This window comes from Staurois parvus, unplaced genomic scaffold, assembly GCF_062004578.1.
Source record: "Staurois parvus isolate SC_StPar_1 unplaced genomic scaffold, SC_StPar_1.0 ptg000357l, whole genome shotgun sequence".
Classification (NCBI taxonomy): Eukaryota; Metazoa; Chordata; class Amphibia; order Anura; family Ranidae; genus Staurois; species Staurois parvus.
In genome coordinates, this window is record NW_028318153.1 from 1418831 (window position 1) to 1444650 (window position 25820).

Genomic DNA, 25820 nt, shown 5'->3' on the forward strand with positions numbered 1-25820 from the left:
GACTCCTTGTTCACACTGAAGATAGTTCCTAATGGCATTGGCTGTAAATTTGGTGTTGATATACTGCTGCAGAATAAATTTGGGGCCAGTCACATGCTTTCCTAATGGTATGGCACGATGGATAAGTATCTGTCTGTATTTCTTAGCATTTGTGACACCATTGATCTTAACTAGAGATGAGCGAATCGAACATGGCGAAGTGGAATTCGTTTCGAATATTAGGAAAAATTTTATTCGCGCCGAATCCGAAAATTAGCAAACTTCGGATGCACAAATCGAATTTTCCCAAAAATGGCGGCGACATGTGTGGCGACGGAGCGGGGATCTCTGGGAAGGCGCGCAGACAAGGCGCGCTGACCCATAATGCATTCATTCATGACATGTGATCGCATTAGCCAATCAGCAGCCAGCCAGCCAGCACTGTGTAATGGTGGAGCTATAAATCGCGGCCATCTTAGAATTCTCCATTAGCCTCCGGTCATTCAAGAGAGACAGACCTGTCTGTATTAGGGACAGAGTTAGGGCCACAGAGACTTTAGGGCCACAGAATCGTTACTCAGGGACAAAGAATCGTTACTCAGGGACACAGAATCGTTACTCAGGGACACAGAATTGTTACTCAGGGACAGACACAGAATTGTTACTCAGGGACACAGAATTGTTACTCAGGGACACAGAATCGTTACTCAGGGACACAGAATTGTTACTCAGGGACACAGAATTGTTACTGAGGGACACAGAATCGTTACTGAGGGACACAGAATTGTTACTCAGGGACACAGAATCGTTACTCAGGGACACAGAATCATTACTCAGGGACACAGAATTGTTACTCAGGGACACAGAATCGTTACTCAGGGACAGACACAGAATTGTTACTCAGGGACACAGAATCGTTACTCAGGGACACAGAATCGTTACTCAGGGACACAGAATCGTTACACAGGGACACAGAATTGTAATTCAGGGACACAGAATCGTTACTCAGGGACACAGAATCGTTACTCAGGGACACAGAATTGTTACTCAGGGACACAGAATCGTTACTCAGGGACACAGAATCGTTACTCGGGGACACAGAATCGTTACTGAGGGACACAGAATCGTTACTCAGGGACACAGAATCGTTACTCGGGGACACAGAATCGTTACTCGGGGACACAGAATCGTTACTCAGGGACACAGAATTGTTACTCAGGGACACAGAATTGTTACTCGGGGACACAGAATCGTTACTCAGGGACACAGAATCGTTACTGAGGGACACAGAATTGTTACTCAGGGACACAGAATCGTTACTCAGGGACACAGAATCGTTACTCAGGGACACAGAATAGTTACTGAGGGACACAGAATCGTTACTGAGGGACACAGAATTGTTACTCAGGGACACAGAATCGTTACTCAGGGACACAGAATCGTTACTCAGGGACACTGAATTGTTACTCAGGGACACAGAATCGTTACTCAGGGACAGACACAGAATTGTTACTCAGGGACACAGAATCGTTACTCAGGGACACAGAATTGTTACTCAGGGACACAGAATTGTTACTCAGGGACACAGAATCGTTACTCGGGAACACAGAATTGTTACTCAGGGACACAGAATCGTTACTCAGGGACACAGAATCGTTACTCGGGGACACAGAATTGTTACTGAGGGACACAGAATCGTTACTCGGGGACACAGAATCGTTACTCGGGGACACAGAATCGTTACTCAGGGAAACAGAATCGTTACTCGGGGACACAGAATCGTTACTCGGGGACACAGAATCGTTACTCTGGGACACAGAATCGTTACTCGGGGACACAGAATCGTTACTCGGGACACAGAATCGTTACTCAGGGACACAGAATCGTTACTCGGGGACACAGAATCGTTACTCAGGGACACAGAATCGTTACTCAGAGACACAGAATCGTTACTCAGGGACACAGAATCGTTACTCGGGGACACAGAATCGTTACTGAGGGACACAGAATCGTTACTCAGGGACACAGAATCGTTACTCGGGGACACAGAATCGTTACTGAGGGACACAGAATCGTTACTCAGGGACACAGAATCGTTACTCGGGGACACAGAATCGTTACTCAGGGACACAGAATCGTTACTCAGGGACACAGAATCGTTACTCGGGGACACAGAATTGTTACTCGGGGACACAGAATCGTTACTCGGGGACACAGAATTGTTACTCAGGGACACAGAATTGTTACTCAGGGACACAGAATCGTTACTCAGGGACAGACACAGAATTGTTACTCAGGGACACAGAATTGTTTCTCAGGGACACAGAATCGTTACTCAGGGACACAGAATTGTTACTCAGGGACACAGAATTGTTACTGAGGGACACAGAATCGTTACTGAGGGACACAGAATTGTTACTCAGGGACACAGAATCGTTACTCAGGGACACAGAATTGTTACTCAGAGACACAGAATCGTTACTCAGGGACAGACACAGAATTGTTACTCAGGGACACAGAATCGTTACTGAGGGACACAGAATTGTTACTCAGGGACACAGAATCGTTACTCAGGGACACAGAATCGTTACTCAGGGACACAGAATTGTTACTCAGGGACACAGAATCGTTACTCAGGGACAGACACAGAATTGTTACTCAGGGACACAGAATCGTTACTCAGGGACACAGAATCGTTACTCAGGGACACAGAATCGTTACTCAGGGACACAGAATTGTTATTCAGGGACACAGAATCGTTACTCAGGGACACAGAATTGTTACTCAGGGACACAGAATCGTTACTCAGGGACACAGAATCGTTACTCAGGGACACAGAATCGTTACTGAGGGACACAGAATCGTTACTCAGGGACACAGAATCGTTACTCAGGGACACATAATCGTTACTCGGGGACACAGAATCGTTACTCAGGGACACAGAATTGTTACTCAGGGACACAGAATTGTTACTCGGGGACACAGAATCGTTACTCGGGGACACAGAATCGTTACTCAGGGACACAGAATCGTTACTGAGGGACACAGAATTGTTACTCAGGGACACAGAATCGTTACTCAGGGACACAGAATCGTTACTCAGGGACACAGAATTGTTACTCAGGGACACAGAATCGTTACTCAGGGACACAGAATTGTTACTCAGGGACACAGAATCGTTACTCAGGGACAGACACAGAATTGTTACTCAGGGACACAGAATCGTTACTCAGGGACACAGAATTGTTACTCAGGGACACAGAATTGTTACTCAGGGACACAGAATCGTTACTCGGGGACACAGAATTGTTACTCGGGGACACAGAATCGTTACTCAGGGACACAGAATCGTTACTCGGGGACACAGAATCGTTACTCGGGGACACAGAATCATTACTCAGGGACACAGAATCGTTACTCGGGGACACAGAATCGTTACTCGGGGACACAGAATCGTTACTCAGGGACACAGAATCGTTACTCAGGGACACAGAATCGTTACTCGGGGACACAGAATCGTTACTGAGGGACACAGAATCGTTACTCGGGGACACAGAATCGTTACTCGGGGACACAGAATCGTTACTCAGGGACACAGAATTGTTACTCGGGGACACAGAATTGTTACTCAGGGACACAGAATCGTTACTCAGGGACAGACACAGAATTGTTACTCAGGGACACAGAATTGTTACTCAGGGACACAGAATCGTTACTCAGGGACACAGAATTGTTACTCAGGGACACAGAATTGTTACTGAGGGACACAGAATCGTTACTGAGGGACACAGAATTGTTACTCAGGGACACAGAATCGTTACTCAGGGACACAGAATTGTTACTCAGGGACACAGAATCGTTACTCAGGGACAGACACAGAATTGTTACTCAGGGACACAGAATCGTTACTCAGGGACACAGAATCGTTACTCAGGGACACAGAATTGTTATTCAGGGACACAGAATCGTTACTCAGGGACACAGAATCGTTACTCAGGGACACAAAATCGTTACTGAGGGACACAGAATCGTTACTCAGGGACACAGAATCGTTACTCAGGGACACAGAATCGTTACTCTGGGACACAGAATCGTTACTCAGGGACACAGAATCGTTACTCAGGGAAACAGAATTGTTACTCAGGGACACAGAATCGTTACTCAGGGACACAGAATCGTTACTCAGGGACACAGAATCGTTACTCAGGGACACAGAATCGTTACTCAGGGACACAGAATCGTTACTCAGGGACACAGAATTGTTACTCAGGGACACAGAATCGTTTCTCAGGGACAGACACAGAATTGTTACTCAGGGACACAGAATCGTTACTGAGGGACACAGAATCGTTACTCAGGGACACAGAATCGTTACTCGGGGACACAGAATCGTTACTGAGGGACACAGAATCGTTACTCAGGGACACAGAATCGTTACTCAGGGACACAGAATCGTTACTCAGGGACACAGAATCGTTACTCAGGGAAACAGAATCGTTACTCGGGGACACAGAATCGTTACTCGGGGACACAGAATCGTTACTGAGGGACACAGAATCGTTACTCAGGGACACAGAATCGTTACTCGGGGACACAGAATTGTTACTCGGGGACACAGAATCGTTACTCAGGGACACAGAATTGTTTCTCAGGGACACAGAATTGTTACTCAGGGACACAGAATCGTTACTCAGGGACACAGAATTGTTACTCAGGGACACAGAATTGTTACTGAGGGACACAGAATCGTTACTGAGGGACACAGAATTGTTACTCAGGGACACAGAATCGTTACTCAGGGACACAGAATTGTTACTCAGGGACACAGAATCGTTACTCAGGGACAGACACAGAATTGTTACTCAGGGACACAGAATCGTTACTGAGGGACACAGAATTGTTACTCAGGGACACAGAATCGTTACTCAGGGACACAGAATCGTTACTCAGGGACACAGAATTGTTACTCAGGGACACAGAATTGTTACTCAGGGACACAGAATCGTTACTGAGGGACACAGAATTGTTACTCGGGGACACAGAATCGTTACTCGGGGACACAGAATCGTTACTCAGGGACACAGAATCGTTACTCGGGGACACAGAATCGTTACTCAGGGACACAGAATTGTTACTCAGGGACACAGAATCGTTACTCAGGGACACAGAATCGTTACTCTGGGACACAGAATCGTTACTCAGGGACACAGAATCGTTACTCAGGGACACAGAATCGTTACTCAGGGAAACAGAATTGTTACTCAGGGACACAGAATCGTTACTCAGGGACACAGAATCGTTACTCAGGGACACAGAATCGTTACTCAGGGACACAGAATCGTTACTCAGGGACACAGAATTGTTACTCAGGGACACAGAATCGTTTCTCAGGGACAGACACATAATTGTTACTCAGGGACACAGAATCGTTACTGAGGGACACAGAATCGTTACTCAGGGACACAGAATCGTTACTCGGGGACACAGAATCGTTACTGAGGGACACAGAATCGTTACTCAGGGACACAGAATCGTTACTCAGGGACACAGAATCGTTACTCAGGGACACAGAATCGTTACTCAGGGACACAGAATCGTTACTCAGGGAAACAGAATCGTTACTCGGGGACACAGAATCGTTACTCGGGGACACAGAATCGTTACTGAGGGACACAGAATCGTTACTCAGGGACACAGAATCGTTACTCGGGGACACAGAATTGTTACTCGGGGACACAGAATCGTTACTCAGGGACACAGAATTGTTTCTCAGGGACACAGAATTGTTACTCAGGGACACAGAATCGTTACTCAGGGACACAGAATTGTTACTCAGGGACACAGAATTGTTACTGAGGGACACAGAATCGTTACTGAGGGACACAGAATTGTTACTCAGGGACACAGAATCGTTACTCAGGGACACAGAATTGTTACTCAGGGACACAGAATCGTTACTCAGGGACAGACACAGAATTGTTACTCAGGGACACAGAATCGTTACTGAGGGACACAGAATTGTTACTCAGGGACACAGAATCGTTACTCAGGGACACAGAATCGTTACTCAGGGACACAGAATTGTTACTCAGGGACACAGAATCGTTACTCAGGGACAGACACAGAATTGTTACTCAGGGACACAGAATCGTTACTCAGGGACACAGAATCGTTACTCAGGGACACAGAATTGTTATTCAGGGACACAGAATCGTTACTCAGGGACACAGAATTGTTATTCAGGGACACAGAATCGTTACTCAGGGACACAGAATCGTTACTCAGGGACACAGAATTGTTACTCAGGGACACAGAATCGTTACTGAGGGACACAGAATTGTTACTCGGGGACACAGAATCGTTACTCGGGGACACAGAATCGTTACTCAGGGACACAGAATCGTTACTCTGGGACACAGAATCGTTACTCAGGGACACAGAATCGTTACTCAGGGACACAGAATCGTTACTCAGGGAAACAGAATTGTTACTCAGGGACACAGAATCGTTACTCAGGGACACAGAATCGTTACTCAGGGACACAGAATCGTTACTCAGGGACACAGAATCGTTACTCAGGGACACAGAATTGTTACTCAGGGACACAGAATCGTTTCTCAGGGACAGACACAGAATTGTTACTCAGGGACACAGAATCGTTACTGAGGGACACAGAATCGTTACTCAGGGACACAGAATCGTTACTCGGGGACACAGAATCGTTACTGAGGGTAACAGAATCGTTACTCAGGGACACAGAATCGTTACTCAGGGACACAGAATCGTTACTCAGGGACACATAATCGTTACTCAGGGACACAGAATCGTTACTCAGGGAAACAGAATCGTTACTCGGGGACACAGAATCGTTACTCGGGGACACAGAATCGTTACTGAGGGACACAGAATCGTTACTCAGGGACACAGAATCGTTACTCGGGGACACAGAATTGTTACTCGGGGACACAGAATCGTTACTCAGGGACACAGAATTGTTTCTCAGGGACACAGAATTGTTACTCAGGGACACAGAATCGTTACTCAGGGACACAGAATTGTTACTCAGGGACACAGAATTGTTACTGAGGGACACAGAATCGTTACTGAGGGACACAGAATTGTTACTCAGGGACACAGAATCGTTACTCAGGGACACAGAATTGTTACTCAGGGACACAGAATCGTTACTCAGGGACAGACACAGAATTGTTACTCAGGGACACAGAATCGTTACTGAGGGACACAGAATTGTTACTCAGGGACACAGAATCGTTACTCAGGGACACAGAATCGTTACTCAGGGACACAGAATTGTTACTCAGGGACACAGAATCGTTACTCAGGGACAGACACAGAATTGTTACTCAGGGACACAGAATCGTTACTCAGGGACACAGAATCGTTACTCAGGGACACAGAATCGTTACTCAGGGACACAGAATTGTTATTCAGGGACACAGAATCGTTACTCAGGGACACAGAATTGTTATTCAGGGACACAGAATCGTTACTCAGGGACACAGAATCGTTACTCAGGGACACAGAATTGTTACTCAGGGACACAGAATCGTTACTGAGGGACACAGAATTGTTACTCGGGGACACAGAATCGTTACTCGGGGACACAGAATCGTTACTCAGGGACACAGAATCGTTACTCGGGGACACAGAATCGTTACTCAGGGACACAGAATTGTTACTCGGGGACACAGAATCGTTACTCAGGGACACAGAATCGTTACTCAGGGACACAGAATCGTTACTGAGGGACACAGAATTGTTACTCAGGGACACAGAATCGTTACTCAGGGACACAGAATCGTTACTCAGGGACACAGAATCGTTACTGAGGGACACAGAATCGTTACTGAGGGACACAGAATTGTTACTCAGGGACACAGAATCGTTACTCAGGGACACAGAATCGTTACTCAGGGACACAGAATTGTTACTCAGGGACACAGAATCGTTACTCGGGGACACATAATTGTTACTCGGGGACACAGAATCGTTACTCAGGGACACAGAATCGTTACTCAGGGACACAGAATTGTTACTCAGGGACACAGAATCGTTACTGAGGGACACAGAATTGTTACTCGGGGACACAGAATTGTTACTCGGGGACACAGAATCGTTACTGAGGGACACAGAATCGTTACTCAGGGACACAGAATCGTTACTCGGGGACACAGAATCGTTACTGAGGGACACAGAATCGTTACTCAGGGACACAGAATCGTTACTCGGGGACACAGAATCGTTACTGAGGGACACAGAATCGTTACTCAGGGACACAGAATCGTTACTCGGGGACACAGAATTGTTACTCGGGGACACAGAATCGTTACTCGGGGACACAGAATTGTTACTCAGGGACACAGAATTGTTACTCAGGGACACAGAATCGTTACTCAGGGACAGACACAGAATTGTTACTCAGGGACACAGAATTGTTTCTCAGGGACACAGAATCGTTACTCAGGGACACAGAATTGTTACTCAGGGACACAGAATTGTTACTGAGGGACACAGAATCGTTACTGAGGGACACAGAATTGTTACTCAGGGACACAGAATCGTTACTCAGGGACACAGAATTGTTACTCAGAGACACAGAATCGTTACTCAGGGACAGACACAGAATTGTTACTCAGGGACACAGAATCGTTACTGAGGGACACAGAATTGTTACTCAGGGACACAGAATCGTTACTCAGGGACACAGAATCGTTACTCAGGGACACAGAATTGTTACTCAGGGACACAGAATCGTTACTCAGGGACAGACACAGAATTGTTACTCAGGGACACAGAATCGTTACTCAGGGACACAGAATCGTTACTCAGGGACACAGAATCGTTACTCAGGGACACAGAATTGTTATTCAGGGACACAGAATCGTTACTCAGGGACACAGAATTGTTACTCAGGGACACAGAATCGTTACTCAGGGACACAGAATCGTTACTCAGGGACACAGAATCGTTACTGAGGGACACAGAATCGTTACTCAGGGACACAGAATCGTTACTCAGGGACACATAATCGTTACTCGGGGACACAGAATCGTTACTCAGGGACACAGAATTGTTACTCAGGGACACAGAATTGTTACTCGGGGACACAGAATCGTTACTCAGGGACACAGAATCGTTACTCAGGGACACAGAATCGTTACTGAGGGACACAGAATTGTTACTCAGGGACACAGAATCGTTACTCAGGGACACAGAATTGTTACTCAGGGACACAGAATCGTTACTCAGGGACACAGAATTGTTACTCAGGGACACAGAATCGTTACTCGGGGACACAGAATCGTTACTCAGGGACACAGAATCGTTACTCGGGGACACAGAATTGTTACTCGGGGACACAGAATCGTTACTCAGGGACACAGAATTGTTACTCGGGGACACAGAATTGTTACTCAGGGACACAGAATCGTTACTCAGGGACAGACACAGAATTGTTACTCAGGGACACAGAATTGTTACTCAGGGACACAGAATCGTTACTCAGGGACACAGAATTGTTACTCAGGGACACAGAATTGTTACTGAGGGACACAGAATCGTTACTGAGGGACACAGAATTGTTACTCAGGGACACAGAATCGTTACTCAGGGACACAGAATTGTTACTCAGGGACACAGAATCGTTACTCAGGGACAGACACAGAATTGTTACTCAGGGACACAGAATCGTTACTCAGGGACACAGAATCGTTACTCAGGGACACAGAATTGTTATTCAGGGACACAGAATCGTTACTCAGGGACACAGAATCGTTACTCAGGGACACAAAATCGTTACTGAGGGACACAGAATCGTTACTCAGGGACACAGAATCGTTACTCAGGGACACAGAATCGTTACTCTGGGACACAGAATCGTTACTCAGGGACACAGAATCGTTACTCAGGGACACAGAATCGTTACTCAGGGAAACAGAATTGTTACTCAGGGACACAGAATCGTTACTCAGGGACACAGAATCGTTACTCAGGGACACAGAATCGTTACTCAGGGACACAGAATTGTTACTCAGGGACACAGAATCGTTTCTCAGGGACAGACACAGAATTGTTACTCAGGGACACAGAATCGTTACTGAGGGACACAGAATCGTTACTCAGGGACACAGAATCGTTACTCGGGGACACAGAATCGTTACTGAGGGACACAGAATCGTTACTCAGGGACACAGAATCGTTACTCAGGGAAACAGAATCGTTACTCGGGGACACAGAATCGTTACTCGGGGACACAGAATCGTTACTGAGGGACACAGAATCGTTACTCAGGGACACAGAATCGTTACTCGGGGACACAGAATTGTTACTCGGGGACACAGAATCGTTACTCAGGGACACAGAATTGTTTCTCAGGGACACAGAATTGTTACTCAGGGACACAGAATCGTTACTCAGGGACACAGAATTGTTACTCAGGGACACAGAATTGTTACTGAGGGACACAGAATCGTTACTGAGGGACACAGAATTGTTACTCAGGAACACAGAATCGTTACTCAGGGACACAGAATTGTTACTCAGGGACACAGAATCGTTACTCAGGGACAGACACAGAATTGTTACTCAGGGACACAGAATCGTTACTGAGGGACACAGAATTGTTACTCAGGGACACAGAATCGTTACTCAGGGACACAGAATCGTTACTCAGGGACACAGAATTGTTACTCAGGGACACAGAATTGTTACTCAGGGACACAGAATCGTTACTGAGGGACACAGAATTGTTACTCGGGGACACAGAATCGTTACTCGGGGACACAGAATCGTTACTCAGGGACACAGAATCGTTACTCGGGGACACAGAATCGTTACTCAGGGACACAGAATTGTTACTCAGGGACACAGAATCGTTACTCAGGGACACAGAATCGTTACTCTGGGACACAGAATCGTTACTCAGGGACACAGAATCGTTACTCAGGGACACAGAATCGTTACTCAGGGAAACAGAATTGTTACTCAGGGACACAGAATCGTTACTCAGGGACACAGAATCGTTACTCAGGGACACAGAATCGTTACTCAGGGACACAGAATCGTTACTCAGGGACACAGAATTGTTACTCAGGGACACAGAATCGTTTCTCAGGGACAGACACAGAATTGTTACTCAGGGACACAGAATCGTTACTGAGGGACACAGAATCGTTACTCAGGGACACAGAATCGTTACTCGGGGACACAGAATCGTTACTGAGGGTAACAGAATCGTTACTCAGGGACACAGAATCGTTACTCAGGGACACAGAATCGTTACTCAGGGACACATAATCGTTACTCAGGGACACAGAATCGTTACTCAGGGAAACAGAATCGTTACTCGGGGACACAGAATCGTTACTCGGGGACACAGAATCGTTACTGAGGGACACAGAATCGTTACTCAGGGACACAGAATCGTTACTCGGGGACACAGAATTGTTACTCGGGGACACAGAATCGTTACTCAGGGACACAGAATTGTTTCTCAGGGACACAGAATTGTTACTCAGGGACACAGAATCGTTACTCAGGGACACAGAATTGTTACTCAGGGACACAGAATTGTTACTGAGGGACACAGAATCGTTACTGAGGGACACAGAATTGTTACTCAGGGACACAGAATCGTTACTCAGGGACACAGAATTGTTACTCAGGGACACAGAATCGTTACTCAGGGACAGACACAGAATTGTTACTCAGGGACACAGAATCGTTACTGAGGGACACAGAATTGTTACTCAGGGACACAGAATCGTTACTCAGGGACACAGAATCGTTACTCAGGGACACAGAATTGTTACTCAGGGACACAGAATCGTTACTCAGGGACAGACACAGAATTGTTACTCAGGGACACAGAATCGTTACTCAGGGACACAGAATCGTTACTCAGGGACACAGAATCGTTACTCAGGGACACAGAATTGTTATTCAGGGACACAGAATCGTTACTCAGGGACACAGAATTGTTATTCAGGGACACAGAATCGTTACTCAGGGACACAGAATCGTTACTCAGGGACACAGAATTGTTACTCAGGGACACAGAATCGTTACTGAGGGACACAGAATTGTTACTCGGGGACACAGAATCGTTACTCGGGGACACAGAATCGTTACTCAGGGACACAGAATCGTTACTCGGGGACACAGAATCGTTACTCAGGGACACAGAATTGTTACTCGGGGACACAGAATCGTTACTCAGGGACACAGAATCGTTACTCAGGGACACAGAATCGTTACTGAGGGACACAGAATTGTTACTCAGGGACACAGAATCGTTACTCAGGGACACAGAATCGTTACTGAGGGACACAGAATCGTTACTCAGGGACACAGAATCGTTACTCAGGGACACAGAATCGTTACTGAGGGACACAGAATTGTTACTCAGGGACACAGAATCGTTACTCAGGGACACAGAATCGTTACTCAGGGACACAGAATCGTTACTGAGGGACACAGAATCGTTACTGAGGGACACAGAATTGTTACTCAGGGACACAGAATCGTTACTCAGGGACACAGAATCGTTACTCAGGGACACAGAATTGTTACTCAGGGACACAGAATCGTTACTCGGGGACACAGAATTGTTACTCGGGGACACAGAATCGTTACTCAGGGACACAGAATCGTTACTCGGGGACACAGAATCGTTACTCGGGGACACAGAATCGTTACTCAGGGACACAGAATCGTTACTCGGGGACACAGAATTGTTACTCGGGGACACAGAATCATTACTCAGGGACACAGAATCGTTACTCGGGGACACAGAATCGTTACTCGGGGACACAGAATCGTTACTCAGGAACACAGAATCGTTACTCAGGGACACAGAATCGTTACTCAGGGACACAGAATCGTTACTCGGGGACACAGAATCGTTACTGAGGGACACAGAATCGTTACTCGGGGACACAGAATCGTTACTGAGGGACACAGAATCGTTACTCAGGGACACAGAATCGTTACTCGGGGACACAGAATTGTTACTCGGGGACACAGATTCGTTACTCAGGGACACAGAATTGTTACTCAGGGACACAGAATTGTTACTCAGGGACACAGAATCGTTACTCAGGGACAGACACAGAATTGTTACTCAGGGACACAGAATTGTTACTCAGGGACACAGAATCGTTACTCAGGGACACAGAATTGTTACTCAGGGACACAGAATTGTTACTGAGGGACACAGAATCGTTACTGAGGGACACAGAATTGTTACTCAGGGACACAGAATCGTTACTCAGGGACACAGAATTGTTACTCAGGGACACAGAATCGTTACTCAGGGACAGACACAGAATTGTTACTCAGGGACACAGAATCGTTACTCAGGGACACAGAATCGTTACTCAGGGACACAGAATTGTTATTCAGGGACACAGAATCGTTACTCAGGGACACAGAATCGTTACTCAGGGACACAAAATCGTTACTGAGGGACACAGAATCGTTACTCAGGGACACAGAATCGTTACTCAGGGACACAGAATCGTTACTGAGGGACACAGAATCGTTACTCAGGGACACAGAATCGTTACTCTGGGACACAGAATCGTTACTCAGGGACACAGAATCGTTACTCAGGGACACAGAATCGTTACTCAGGGAAACAGAATTGTTACTCAGGGACACAGAATCGTTACTCAGGGACACAGAATCGTTACTGAGGGACACAGAATCGTTACTCAGGGACACAGAATCGTTACTCAGGGACACAGAATCGTTACTCAGGGACACAGAATCGTTACTGAGGGACACAGAATCGTTACTCAGGGACACAGAATCGTTACTCAGGGACACAGAATTGTTACTCAGGGACACAGAATTGTTACTCAGGGACACAGAATCGTTTCTCAGGGACAGACACAGAATTGTTACTCAGGGACACAGAATCGTTACTCGGGGACACAGAATTGTTACTCAGGGACACAGAATCGTTACTCAGGGACACAGAATCGTTACTCGGGGACACAGAATCGTTACTCGGGGACACAGAATTGTTACTGAGGGACACAGAATCGTTACTCAGGGACACAGAATCGTTACTCGGGGACACAGAATCGTTACTCAGGGAAACAGAATCGTTACTCGGGGACACAGAATCGTTACTCGGGGACACAGAATCATTACTCAGGGACACAGAATCGTTACTCGGGGACACAGAATCGTTACTCGGGGACACAGAATCGTTACTCTGGGACACAGAATCGTTACTCGGGGACACAGAATCGTTACTCGGGGACACAGAATCGTTACTCTGGGACACAGAATCGTTACTCGGGGACACAGAATCGTTACTCGGGGACACAGAATCGTTACTCAGGGACACAGAATCGTTACTTTCTGCTTCACAACCACTATTGAAGTAAAGAGTATGTCAGACAACACGCAGAGGAGTGGCAGAGGAGGCAATGTTTCAGGAGCGAGCAGACGTGGCAGCAGAGGATGGGGTCGAGGCAGCACTAGTCGCAGCCAGAGGCCAGTGCTCCCGGTGTCATCCAGCGGTCGTGTCTCCACCGACAACCCTGCCGTCATCGATTGGTTGACTCGGTCGTCTTCCTCTTCCCAGGTCACCTCTGACACCTACAGCCAACGGTCGGTGGGTACGTCAGACACAACCGTTAGTTGGCATGGCCCGGGACCAAGCCCACTGAAATCACGTGTCCTCTGTCCTTTGGTGTTCCCTCACCAAGCGAAGTATCGCATGCTGTGGGCTCAGCCCCACTGTACAGTGAGGAAGAGCTAACAGAGGGCGGTCAGGAACGGGGGGAGACATCCGCCTCTTCAGCAGCCAGGCGAAGATGTAGTGGCGAGGAGAGTGGCTCGGTAGCCGGTCTAGAGACAGGTCTGTCTCCTGACCCACACGCAGCCGAGGGGGCTAGTAGTGAGGCGGAGACCCTAATTGATGATGATGAGGCTGATCGCACTTGGCAGCCTCGTCGTCATCAGGCTATTGCTTCCGCATCATCAGGAGAAGAGGGTGCCAGCTTGCCAGCGAGCAAAACAGTCGGTGGGTTGCCCAGGAGGCAGCAGGGTCGCAGCAGTGTCAGTGGAGGCAAACGGCCACGGAGTAGAGCACCAGCTCCACTGCAGCCTACCACCACGGCCAGTAGTGGTGCCGGTGTGCACGGAGGAAGTAGCAGTCAGCCAGTGAGGAGTAGTGGGGGCAAAGTTTCCTACTCGGCGGTGTGGCAATTTTTCGTCAAGCCGCCCGAGGAAGTAAACGTAGCCGTATGTCGACTATGTGGCCAGAAAGTCAAGCGCGGCCAGGGGGCCCATGTTGGGACTACAGCGTTGCATCAGCATATGCAGCGTCGCCATTCGGTGGCCTGGGAAAACCGTGATAAAGATACGGCGGTTCTGCCTGCCCCAGCCCCCACTCCATCACCCGCTCCGTTACTTGCTCCGTCACCCGACGTCAATCGCCCTCTATCAGCCAGTCAAGGCTCCAACACCTCTGCTGAGGGGAGTTGTCGCTCGTTGGCATCTTCCGCTCGTTCAGATGCTCCTTCTCCTGCTACTCCTCTTCACGGATTCCGTCAGCAGTCTTTCTTGGAATCCGTTTCCAAGAGACAACAGTTTGCGAGCACGCACCTGACGGTGCAGAAGCTGAACGTCCTCCTGTCCAAGTTGCTGGTGCTGCAGTCCCTCCCTTTCCAAGTGGTGGACTCAGCACCTTTCCGAGAAATGATGGCTTGTGCCGAGCCGCGGTGGAGAGTGCCAAGCCGGCATTTCTTCGCCAAAAAGGCAGTGCCAGCCCTGCATTCACATGTAGAAGAGATGGTGGGCCAGTCTTTGAGCATGTTGGTCTCTGCCAAAGTGCACGGCAGCGCCGACGTGTGGAGCTGTAACTACGGTCAGGGACAGTACATGTCATTTACGGCCCACTGGGTGAACGTGGTGCCGGCACAGCCGCACCAGCAACTTGGACAGGTCACGCCGCTTTTGCCTCCACGTTTGCACGTCCTTGGTCCAGCAAAGATGTCCGCCTCTACCACCTCTTCTTCCGCCGTGTCCTCAGCCGCCACCCCCGTGCCAAGTCCCATTACCCGACCGGCATATCACATGTGCAGGGCGCAACGGTGTCACGCTGTGCTGCACCTGGTATGCCTTGGCGATCGTAGTCACACAGGGGAGGAACTTCTGAGTGTACTGAACAGAGAAATCGACAGATGGCTGTCTCCGCGCAAACTGAAAATCGGAACCATGTTGACCGACAACGGAAAGAACATGGTGTCTGCTCTGCGTCAAGGAAGGTTGTGCCATGCGCCATGCATGGCTCACGTGTTCAATCTGGTTGTCAAGCGGTTCCTAAAATCCACCATCCCACTGCAAGACATCCTTAAAATGTCACGTAAACTTTGCATGCATTTCAGCCATTCCTACACCGCAAAGCACACCCTCCTTGAGCTGCAGCGGCAGAACGGAATTCCACAGCATCGCCTGATCTGCGACGTTGCAACAAGGTGGAATTCAACCCTACATATGTTAGACCGCCTTTACGAACAGCGAAAGGCCATCACCGATTTCCTGATGTTACAAGCGGATAAAGGTACTCCCCTGTGTAACTTCGATGTCAGCCATTGGCAGCTCATGCGTGACACCTGCCGCTTGCTCAGGCCCTTTGAGGAGGCCACGCTATTCGTGAGTCGGCAGGACTATGGGATGAACTACGTCATTCCTCTGTTGCACGTCCTGGAACAAATGCTGTTAACAATGGCTGGTCAGGGTGCGGTAGACGTGGCGCACAGATCTCAACGCCACATGACCCCTGTGGGGGCAGGACAGGAAGAAGAGGAGGAGGTAGAGGAGGACATTGGTGCTCAGGAATTATTGAGTGAAATGGGTGGTTTTTCCACTCAGCGGACAGGAGTGGAGGAGCAGGAGCATCTGGTAGAGGAGGAGGAGGAGACAGAGGACCCAGACGCACCGTGGCAGTATGCTGTGGAGATGGAGGCAGGGAGTCCCTCGCATTCCTTGGCACAAATGGCCCATAGCATGCTCGGTTGCTTGCGTGGCGACAGCCGAATAATAACCATCAGACAGAGGGATGACTTTTGGCTGTCCACCTTGTTGGACCCTCGCTACCGTTCAAAAATGGTGGCCTTTTTCACACCTGCTGAGAGGGAGGCCAAAATAAAGTACTATAAAAACCACCTATGTAGTCAGTTGGTCTCTGCCTTTCTGCGCCAACGTCCATCCTCAGACACTGTGGGCCCTGTGCACTCGCGTTCCGCTGCCATGGCAGCAGGGGAGGGGTGGGGTGGTAGGAGCAGTGGCAGCTCCACCAGCAGTGGCTGCCTCAGCCTGCAGTCGATGATGAGTAGCTTTCTTCACCAGCGCAGTGAGGAAACTACTAACCAGCCGCAGCAGCAGCAGCATCAGGTGGACCTGGAGCAGGACCTCAAACAACAGGCTCGGGCCTACTTGGACAGCACCCTGCCAACCGAGGTAGACAATCCCCTTGACTACTGGGCAACGAAACTTGACCTTTGGCCCCAACTAGCTGAATTTGCCCTTGAAAGGCTGTCATGCCCGGCCAGTAGCGTGGCATCGGAGCGCGTGTTTAGTGCGGCAGGAGGTATTGTAACTCCGCGGAGGACACGACTGTCCACCCAAAGTGTGGAGAGACTCACGTTTGTGAAAATGAATCAGGCGTGGATTAGTCTGGATTTCAAACCACCAGTTCCTGACACAACTGACTAAATCCGCCAAGAATCATGCCCCAAACATGTTATTATTTTTAACATAGGCCTCTGTATGGCCTTCAATTTAAGCTGCTTACGCTTCGCCACTCTGCCATGGGACCCTGTACCGCCTCCTCTTGCTGCTGCCAGGTCCAGAGTGTGTCATGGGTCCCTGTACGGCCTCCCATTGCTGCTGACTTCATCGCCAGACTCTGCCATGTGCCACTTTCAGGTCTCCTTACACTGTTGGTGGGTTCCATTTTGTGATAGGGTGCTGTATGGCCTTCCATTGCTGCTGCCTCCACCGCCACCCTGCGCCATGTGCCTCTGTCGTCTGCTCACGCTGCTGACGGTTTCCGCTTTTTAACCGAGACCTGTGTTTGGCTTCCGAATACTGCTGCATCCACCGCCACCCTGCGCCATGTGTCTCTGTCGTCTGCTCACGCTGCTGACGGCTTCCGCTTTTTAACCTAGGCCTGTGTATGGCTTCCGAATACTGCTGCCTCCACCGCCACCCTGCGCCATGTGTCTCTGTCGTCTGCTCACGCTGCTGACGGCTTCCGCTATTTAACCTAGGCCTGTGTATGGCTTCCGAATACTGCTGCATCCACCGCCCGCCCACTGCTGCTGCCAGGCCCGTAATCTGTCATGGGCCCCTGTACCGCCTCCTCATGCTGCTGCCAGGTCCAGAGTGTGTCATGGGTCCCTGTATGGCCTCCCATTGCTGCTGTCTCCATCGCCACACTCTGCCATGTGCCACTTTCAGGTCTCCTCACACTGCTGGTGGGTTCCATTTTGTCATAGGGTGCTGTATGGCCTCCCATTGCTGCTGCCTCCACCGCCACACTGTGGCTCCACACTCTGGTTTTGGCCCCGTGACTGCCCAAATGAGTGAAGTGTGCGGTGATTCTAAGATCGACGGCACTCATCTGCATGTCATACTGACTGTCAGTATTATTTCTCTTCCCCAGCAGACTCCAAGGGCATTTAAATTAAAGGTACAGTGTTCTGCACTAATATAAAGGCTCTCTGAAGCCTAGAAACACCCTTTTTATAAGTTAAATTCGCAGCGAAAAAATATTCGCCTCGAATCAAATTTATTCCGCGAATTCGGCGAATCAGCCGAATCGAATTTTTGAATAATTCGCTCATCTCTAATCTTAACCAAATCTCCAACTCCATTTGTAGAAATGCAGCCCTAAACCTCCACCATGCTTCACTGTTGCCTGCAGACACTCATTATTGTACTGCTCTCCAGCCCTACAGCAAACAAACTGCCTCCCACTAGAGCCAAATAATAAAATTTTTAGCTCATCGGTCCAGAGCACCTACTCTCATTTTTCTACATCCCAGTTCCCATGTTTTTGTTCATAGTTGAGTCACTTATCCTTTTTCCATGTCGAAGGTATTGGCTTTTGGACCACTTCTAGCCAGACTTCTCTGGACAGTAGATGGGTGTACCTAGCTCCCACTGGTTTCCACCAGTTCTGTGCTAATGGCATTGATTCCAATGTCAAGGGGAAATAAGCATATTGTGTCTTTCATCTGCTGCATTAAGTTTCCTTGGCCGACCCTTGCGTCGAAGGTCCTCAGTGTTGCCTGTTTCTTTGTGCATCTCCAAAAAAGCCTAAATAGTACTTCTTGAAACTCCAATCTACTTTGAAATCTTTGCCTGGGAGAGACCTTGCTGATGCAGTATGACCTCATTGTGTCTTGTTGCTGTGCTCAGTCTTGTCATGTGTATGATCTGTGACAAGAAACTGTTTTCCACAACCACACCTTAGTAGCAGAGTTTGACTGTTCCTCACCCAGATTTTCTAATCCTCCTACACAGCTGTTTCTGTTTCAGCTACTGAATTAGTATTTCAACCTACATATTAAATTGATGTTCATTTGTTCCTGCTTGGCATAACTGGTTAATCACACACCTGACTCTAATCTTACAAAAAGCCTGACTTTGTGCAAGTGTACAGATTGTGCAAGTGCAAGAATTGATGCTGGTTTAAAACCAGAAAACAATAAAAAAAAATGTAAATATATTTATTTTGTAAGCTGTCTTACAACATTTCATCACACCTGCCTAAAACTTTTGCACAGTACTGTAGGTATACATTAATACTTGAATATAAGTCCAATGAATGTTCCAGTGTATTACTATATTGCATTTCCTTTAAAGCAGAGCATATAGACATAAGATCCTTACTGTTGCACATCTCATTCAGAAATACTTTCCATTGCTGAAGCATGGACCCTCTAAATCTATATCTGAAACAGCCCCACAGATTTGTTTGGGAATTATTACTTGTGTATTAAAAGTGAACTCCAGTCAAATACCTAAATATCTGTCAATGGATTTGTATTTCTGTCCGTCCAGTGCTTAGATGGACAGTGCTCAGTCAGAGTTACTTGCGTATTAAAAGTGAACTCCAGTCAAATACCTAAATATCTGTCAATGGATTTGTATTTCTGTCCATCCAGTGCTTAGATGGACAGTGCTCAGTCAGAGTTACTTCAGGGCAGGCTGGAAGGCTCTACAAGTCAGTCCTCTGGTACCTCCCCTTGTTCTACAAGCTTGGAAATTCTTCTAGAAGCCAGTAGGGGTTAATCTGCTTATATATGGGAGTCTGACCAATCCCAGGCAGGAGGCCTGGCAGTGTGGCACACTGGCCCTTAAATATGACAGAGCCTGGCCAGCAGGGGAGTTGGGTAGGAACATGGATGGTAGAGGTGCTGCTGTGGACTGGGAGGGTGCCCTGGAGAAGGGGGATTCTGCCTCCAGGCTGGAGGTTGGAGGAAGGAGGAAGGTTGAAAGAGGGAGCTCAACTGCCCTGCAGTCCACCGGGGAAGGTCAGCCTGCATAGCCTGGAAAAGAACCAGCCCAGTGGAAGGCCTGAAAGCGGTTCTATCAATAGCTGCAGGACAAGGACAGTGTGAGTACCTCTACACCCCAGGGCCTATAAGGGAGAAGTCTGATAGATGCAAGTTCTGTGCAAGTCTTCATGGAACTGTTTAGTGCTTACCCAATCCCTTACCTTGGGATCAGATACTGTGGCCAGGTGGGTTGGTATTTTTTTTACTAAGAGGACAAGAGCTGCTAAAAGCTGGGACTTTGATAAAAATCCACCCAGGGACATCAGATTTCTGGGAGGGGTTTACTTTGCTAAAGACTGTTGCTGTTCTGGAGGGAATACAGTCAAATGTCTGTTGCTGCAGTATGCAGAGAAGGAAGTTGTCCTCATTTATGTTGTTCATCAAGTCAAATTGGGCATCTTATAATCCTTTTTTTCCTATCCAAGTTGAAATCCCTAACAAATGCAAAAAACCAAGCCCAAGAACTAATTTTTTGTGTCTGCATACAAGCTGGAGAATGTGTGTTGCCTGGCTATGCAGGGAATAAGGGCGATCCAAAGCCAGCGGTTCTCATACGGGTAGCGCTACACTAAGATACGTGAAAACTCACTGTTCAAAGAGAGCATGCTTTACTTCTTTCATTATCCAGCCACATTAGCCCTGACTTACTAAAGGAATTGAGCATATTTACTTTTGCATAATGCATATTCACTTAGCTGGGTGAAGGTGCTGAAAATTCACTTTTCAAAGAATACCCAATCACATGCAAGGAAAATGCAAAGAAACAGAATTTGTGCTTGCACAGGATTGGATGACTGAAATCAGCTGAGCTTCATTTCATTCACAAAGCTAAGTTAAAATTTTCTTTGCTAAGTGACAATTATAAACTCTGTTAATAAATTAATCATCATGTCTTATATCTGTGATAGTCAGCTTAAGAACGTTTTAAAGACAAAAAGAGAACGGTCTTCACAATATTTTTATTCTGCATGCCTAAATCTCAGTATAATTTGTTATGACATGTTTATATTATTTTGGTAGGTGCATTACACCAGGATAGGTTTCTTTATTGATGGACCAGAAGAAGATGTAACAGCATTTGATTCAAGAATACTGACTGATCCAGTTTATGAGAATGAGAATACTGCGGACAGGTACATACGGCTTGGGCAAAGCATGAAGGGTATCATTAGGCTTTCTTTTATTCCATCCTCCTTCACCAGTGGAAATATTTTTGTTTTGTTTGAGTAAAAGAAAGTAATAGCTGTATTTATTACATGGAATTCACTAAATGTGAGTTTAGATAGTATGTTTTGTTTCTGTAGCTTGTAATCTTTATTAGGCTCCGTTCTCACCAATGCGTTTTTTTTGTGCTTTTTGCAGAAACGTACTGCAGTCCATTTAACATGGTTTCCTATGGAACATGTTCACATCTATGCTTTTTTGAGCTGCTGCATTTTTGGAAAGGGTCAGAAACATTTTTAAAAGCAAACAGCAGCGTTTTTGCTACGATAGAGTTCAATGGAGAATCTGCTAAATAGCATGGCAGTGCTTTTTTGTTGCAATTTTGCTGCATTTTGCGTTTTCATTTTTATTCTGCCCAGCCAAAAAAATATTCCACTTTAAAAAGAAAAAAAAAGAGCTGAACAAAACACAGCAAAATTGTGGCAAAAATGCGTGCAGAAAAATGCAAAACGAACTGCAAAAAACACTGCAAAATGGACAAAAAGCAAACTGCATAGATGTGAACAGAGCCTAACTGAAATGTATTTTTCCATCTTTACTTGTTTGTTCACTCTTGCTGTATGCACCCTCATTGGATGATCTTCTCAGCTTGGCAGTTAAACTAACAGTGTCTCCGACCTTACTGATCTCTATGCAGCATAAAGTCCAGTATAGCGTGGCAGACGTAGCATTTCTGTATTTTGCACACCATGGTGTTTTCCACATGGCAATGTATGAAGAACTAAGCCAAACATTGTATGTGGCTTGACAAAAAAGTTAAGAAAACCTCACAATGTTGCTGTCATGCTTCGGGTAGTGGATTCCTCCATCTTTGAGGCTGAAACAGAAGTTAAGGTCAGAAACCTGGTCCTTCATCATCCAAAAATGTATTTATTGGAGTTCCTCTTAATATTGTAGTTGCTCAAATATTGCTCCCTGTTTTTCCACCAAGGACATGAAAGAGTGCAATGGTGTTGCAATACTCTTTTACATTCTAAAATGATGTGGTGGGGGCAGAGTTAGGCTTGGTTCACACCTATGCATTTGGTGCTCTTTTGCAGAAACGTACTAAAGTCCATTTAACATGGTTTCTATGGGACCTGTTCACTCCAGTATCCCCGGATGTAAACAGAGCCATTTTTAAACAAGGAAAGTGTCTGATCACACCTATCTTGGTGTGGTTAGATGCTTTTAACCTCCCTAGCGGTATTCCCGAGTGTAGCTCGGGTTAGAGTTTCAGTACCAAAAGCGGTAACCCCAAGCTACACTCGGGCTTACCATGCAGCGTTGCATAGGGAGTCCCTGCAACGCTTACCTTGTCCTTCGCTCCCGCGATGTGTCCCCTGCAGCGTCCCCGGCCATCTCCTCCGGCCGATGCCGGCATCCGGCTTCCGTGTTCCGGTCCCTGTGACGTCGGGACGTATGGGCGCCGGAACCGGCGGCAAATTTGAAATTTTTTAAAAAATTTTATTTTTTTAAAAATGATTATTACATAGTAAAACATTGCTGTTTCAAAACATTGCATATACATTTTGTCCCTACTGCTTTGTCCTGTCCCCTGCCTGCATTTTGACTGTTCTTTTTGCCTGGAAACTTAGAAAAGTCCATGGCGTCCAAAAAGCGTCCCTTTATGTCAAAAGCAGTGTTAGACCAGCTAGAGAACAGCGATAGTAAATCAGAACCACTTGCAGAATTGAGTGATAATGATTCGTGGGGAAATTCGTTATCAGACACTGAAAATGATTCTGCGACTTTGCTCGGTGATGTGCGAACTTGGCACTATATTTCAAATTTAAGTGTTTTTGGTTTGATTATATTATTTAATTAAATTTATTATTATTATATTATTGTTTTTTATGATTATTTATTAAATTATAAGTTATGATTTTGTGTTTTAAGTTTTATCATATCCGGAATGTTTACTAGACTCTCGATCGGACAGATTTCAGTGAGTTATTCCTAAATTACAGGCCTACAATAAAAAAAATACATATTTCCATGCAAAAAAATGGTACCGCTTTCAGCACCAAAAATCTGAAATAATCATACCGCTAGGGAGGTTAAGGGCAGAGGAGACAACTGAGGTCTGATAGACCCCCAGATTTCTCCATAAAGAGTACCTTTCATTACCTATTGCTATCACAGGGGATATGTATATTCCCTGTGATAACAATAAAAATAATTTAATAAAAATTAAAGGGATGGGCCAAACATTTTTTTTTTATTTTTTAAAGCTCCTCCATTCCCCCGTGCTTGCGTGAACACAAACATCAGTCCTGCACGCACTCAAACAGCCATCATGTGAGGTATCACCGTGAACGCTGGATTGAGGGCAGTAATTCTAGCACAAGACCTCATGTGTAACTATGAAATGGTAATCTGTAAAGGCTTTTAAAACGTCACCTATGGATAGTAAAATTTACATTGTCGCCTGTGCATAAGCAGGCGTGACATGTTTGGTATCTATTTACTCACCGTAGCATCATATTTTACATTGTACCAAACAATTGGGTATTATTTTGTGTTTTTGCGCATTAAAATAAAAAAAAATTGTATTTTTAAAAAAATTGCAACATTTTATTCTCTAAGGTCTCTGCTTTAAAAAAATATATAATGTTTGGGGGTGCTAAGAAATTTTTTAGCAAAAAAAAAGTGTCAAAAAAGGCTTGGTCTTAAAGTGGATAATACCTTAAAATGTTAAGATGTTCTTTCTCTTCTCTATTCCATTTTTAGTTAGGTGGCATTCCCAGTGTTATTTGCTAACCCACCTCAGTCTTCTGCTTCTCATCCTCTCTAAGATGTATGGCTATAATGTCATAACTACGGATCTGTCCATTGGCTCCAGTTTTCACTGGTTAGCAGCTTACCCAGAAATATTAATTGTTGGGTTTACATACCCTTTAATATTGTTCACAGTTCTATCTCTGCAGACTACAGAACCTACACCCCCCCTCCACCATGACATGGAAATGAGAAGAATGGAAGGTGTTGTGTAGGCTTAAAACACTTTCTATCCTCGGGTGACATTGCTGTTCCTCCATAGATACAGTATAGTGGGTTGTTCTTACAAAGACTAAATGTGAAAAAAAATAATGCAGCCACCACATCTAAGGATTGGTAAGAGGCAATATTTTGCATTCTTATTTTTCGGTTTACATATGCTTTAAGGATTTGGATGAGTAAAAAAAAAATATTATTTATTATATTTCCTTAAATTGTTCTGTGACATTTTGATTCAGCATCATTTTCTCATACATAGTACTGTACTACTTAAACATTTTTTAAATTTATTTTTGCCCTTATTTTATGCAACTCTGATGACAAGGCAGAGATAAATAGAGAATACCCAGCACTCTTGAATTACTGTCTATTAGAAGATCTCTGGAAATGCACTGAATAGTGGACATGTATGTTGGACAAAAAGGGCTCCTCTAAGGTCCAAATACTTGTTGGCAAGAAATCAGATTTCCCAATACATGTACCTTTACAGTTCTTCTTTTTATCTTTACAGTGTATCTTAAGGAACCATTGTAGCTATCTTTTCACTAATTAAAGGTGGCACTTGGCCTGGCTCATTGCCTCAGCCTAATGAGGCAGCTTCACACCACCTAGCTAATCAGAATGATGATAGAAGGATGATACTAAATGTTTTTCACAGGATATATGAATCTTACTCCACTTTTAAAGACCAAGGTTGTACTTCTCATTTATTACTTTTTGCTCAAGGGCCGGTATACATAAAATAGAATGAGTGTTCTATTCTCTGAAAGATCTTCTTATGATGTCTGCAAATTTTTTGCACAAATATGGTGTATAATTAAAGATAGACTCTAGGAAAATAAGCACACAGACAAAATACATATAAGAGGGCTGTTTAATCTGCCAATATATAATTTTGCTCATCCAACTCTGAGATTTCCTCAGCTCTGCCACACAACATAGCCTTGTCTGGCAGGGTGGTAGACCTGATTTTTTTTCTGCTGCAGTAAAACAACACGTAACACAGTAGAGAGAGAATTAGAGGCTTAATTA

General features: G+C 46.1%; 1 protein-coding gene across 1 annotated transcript in view; it reads left to right on the forward strand.

Annotated features, from left to right (window-relative positions):
• The window catches only part of USH2A (usherin), a 1035348-nt gene that overhangs the window by 35988 nt on the left and 973540 nt on the right, over positions 1–25820 (forward strand). Inside the window, exon 3 of the mRNA XM_089684798.1 lies at positions 21606–21747. Coding sequence (XP_089540924.1) covers positions 21606–21747 — 142 coding nt within the window. The remainder of the gene's footprint in view (positions 1–21605; positions 21748–25820) is intronic.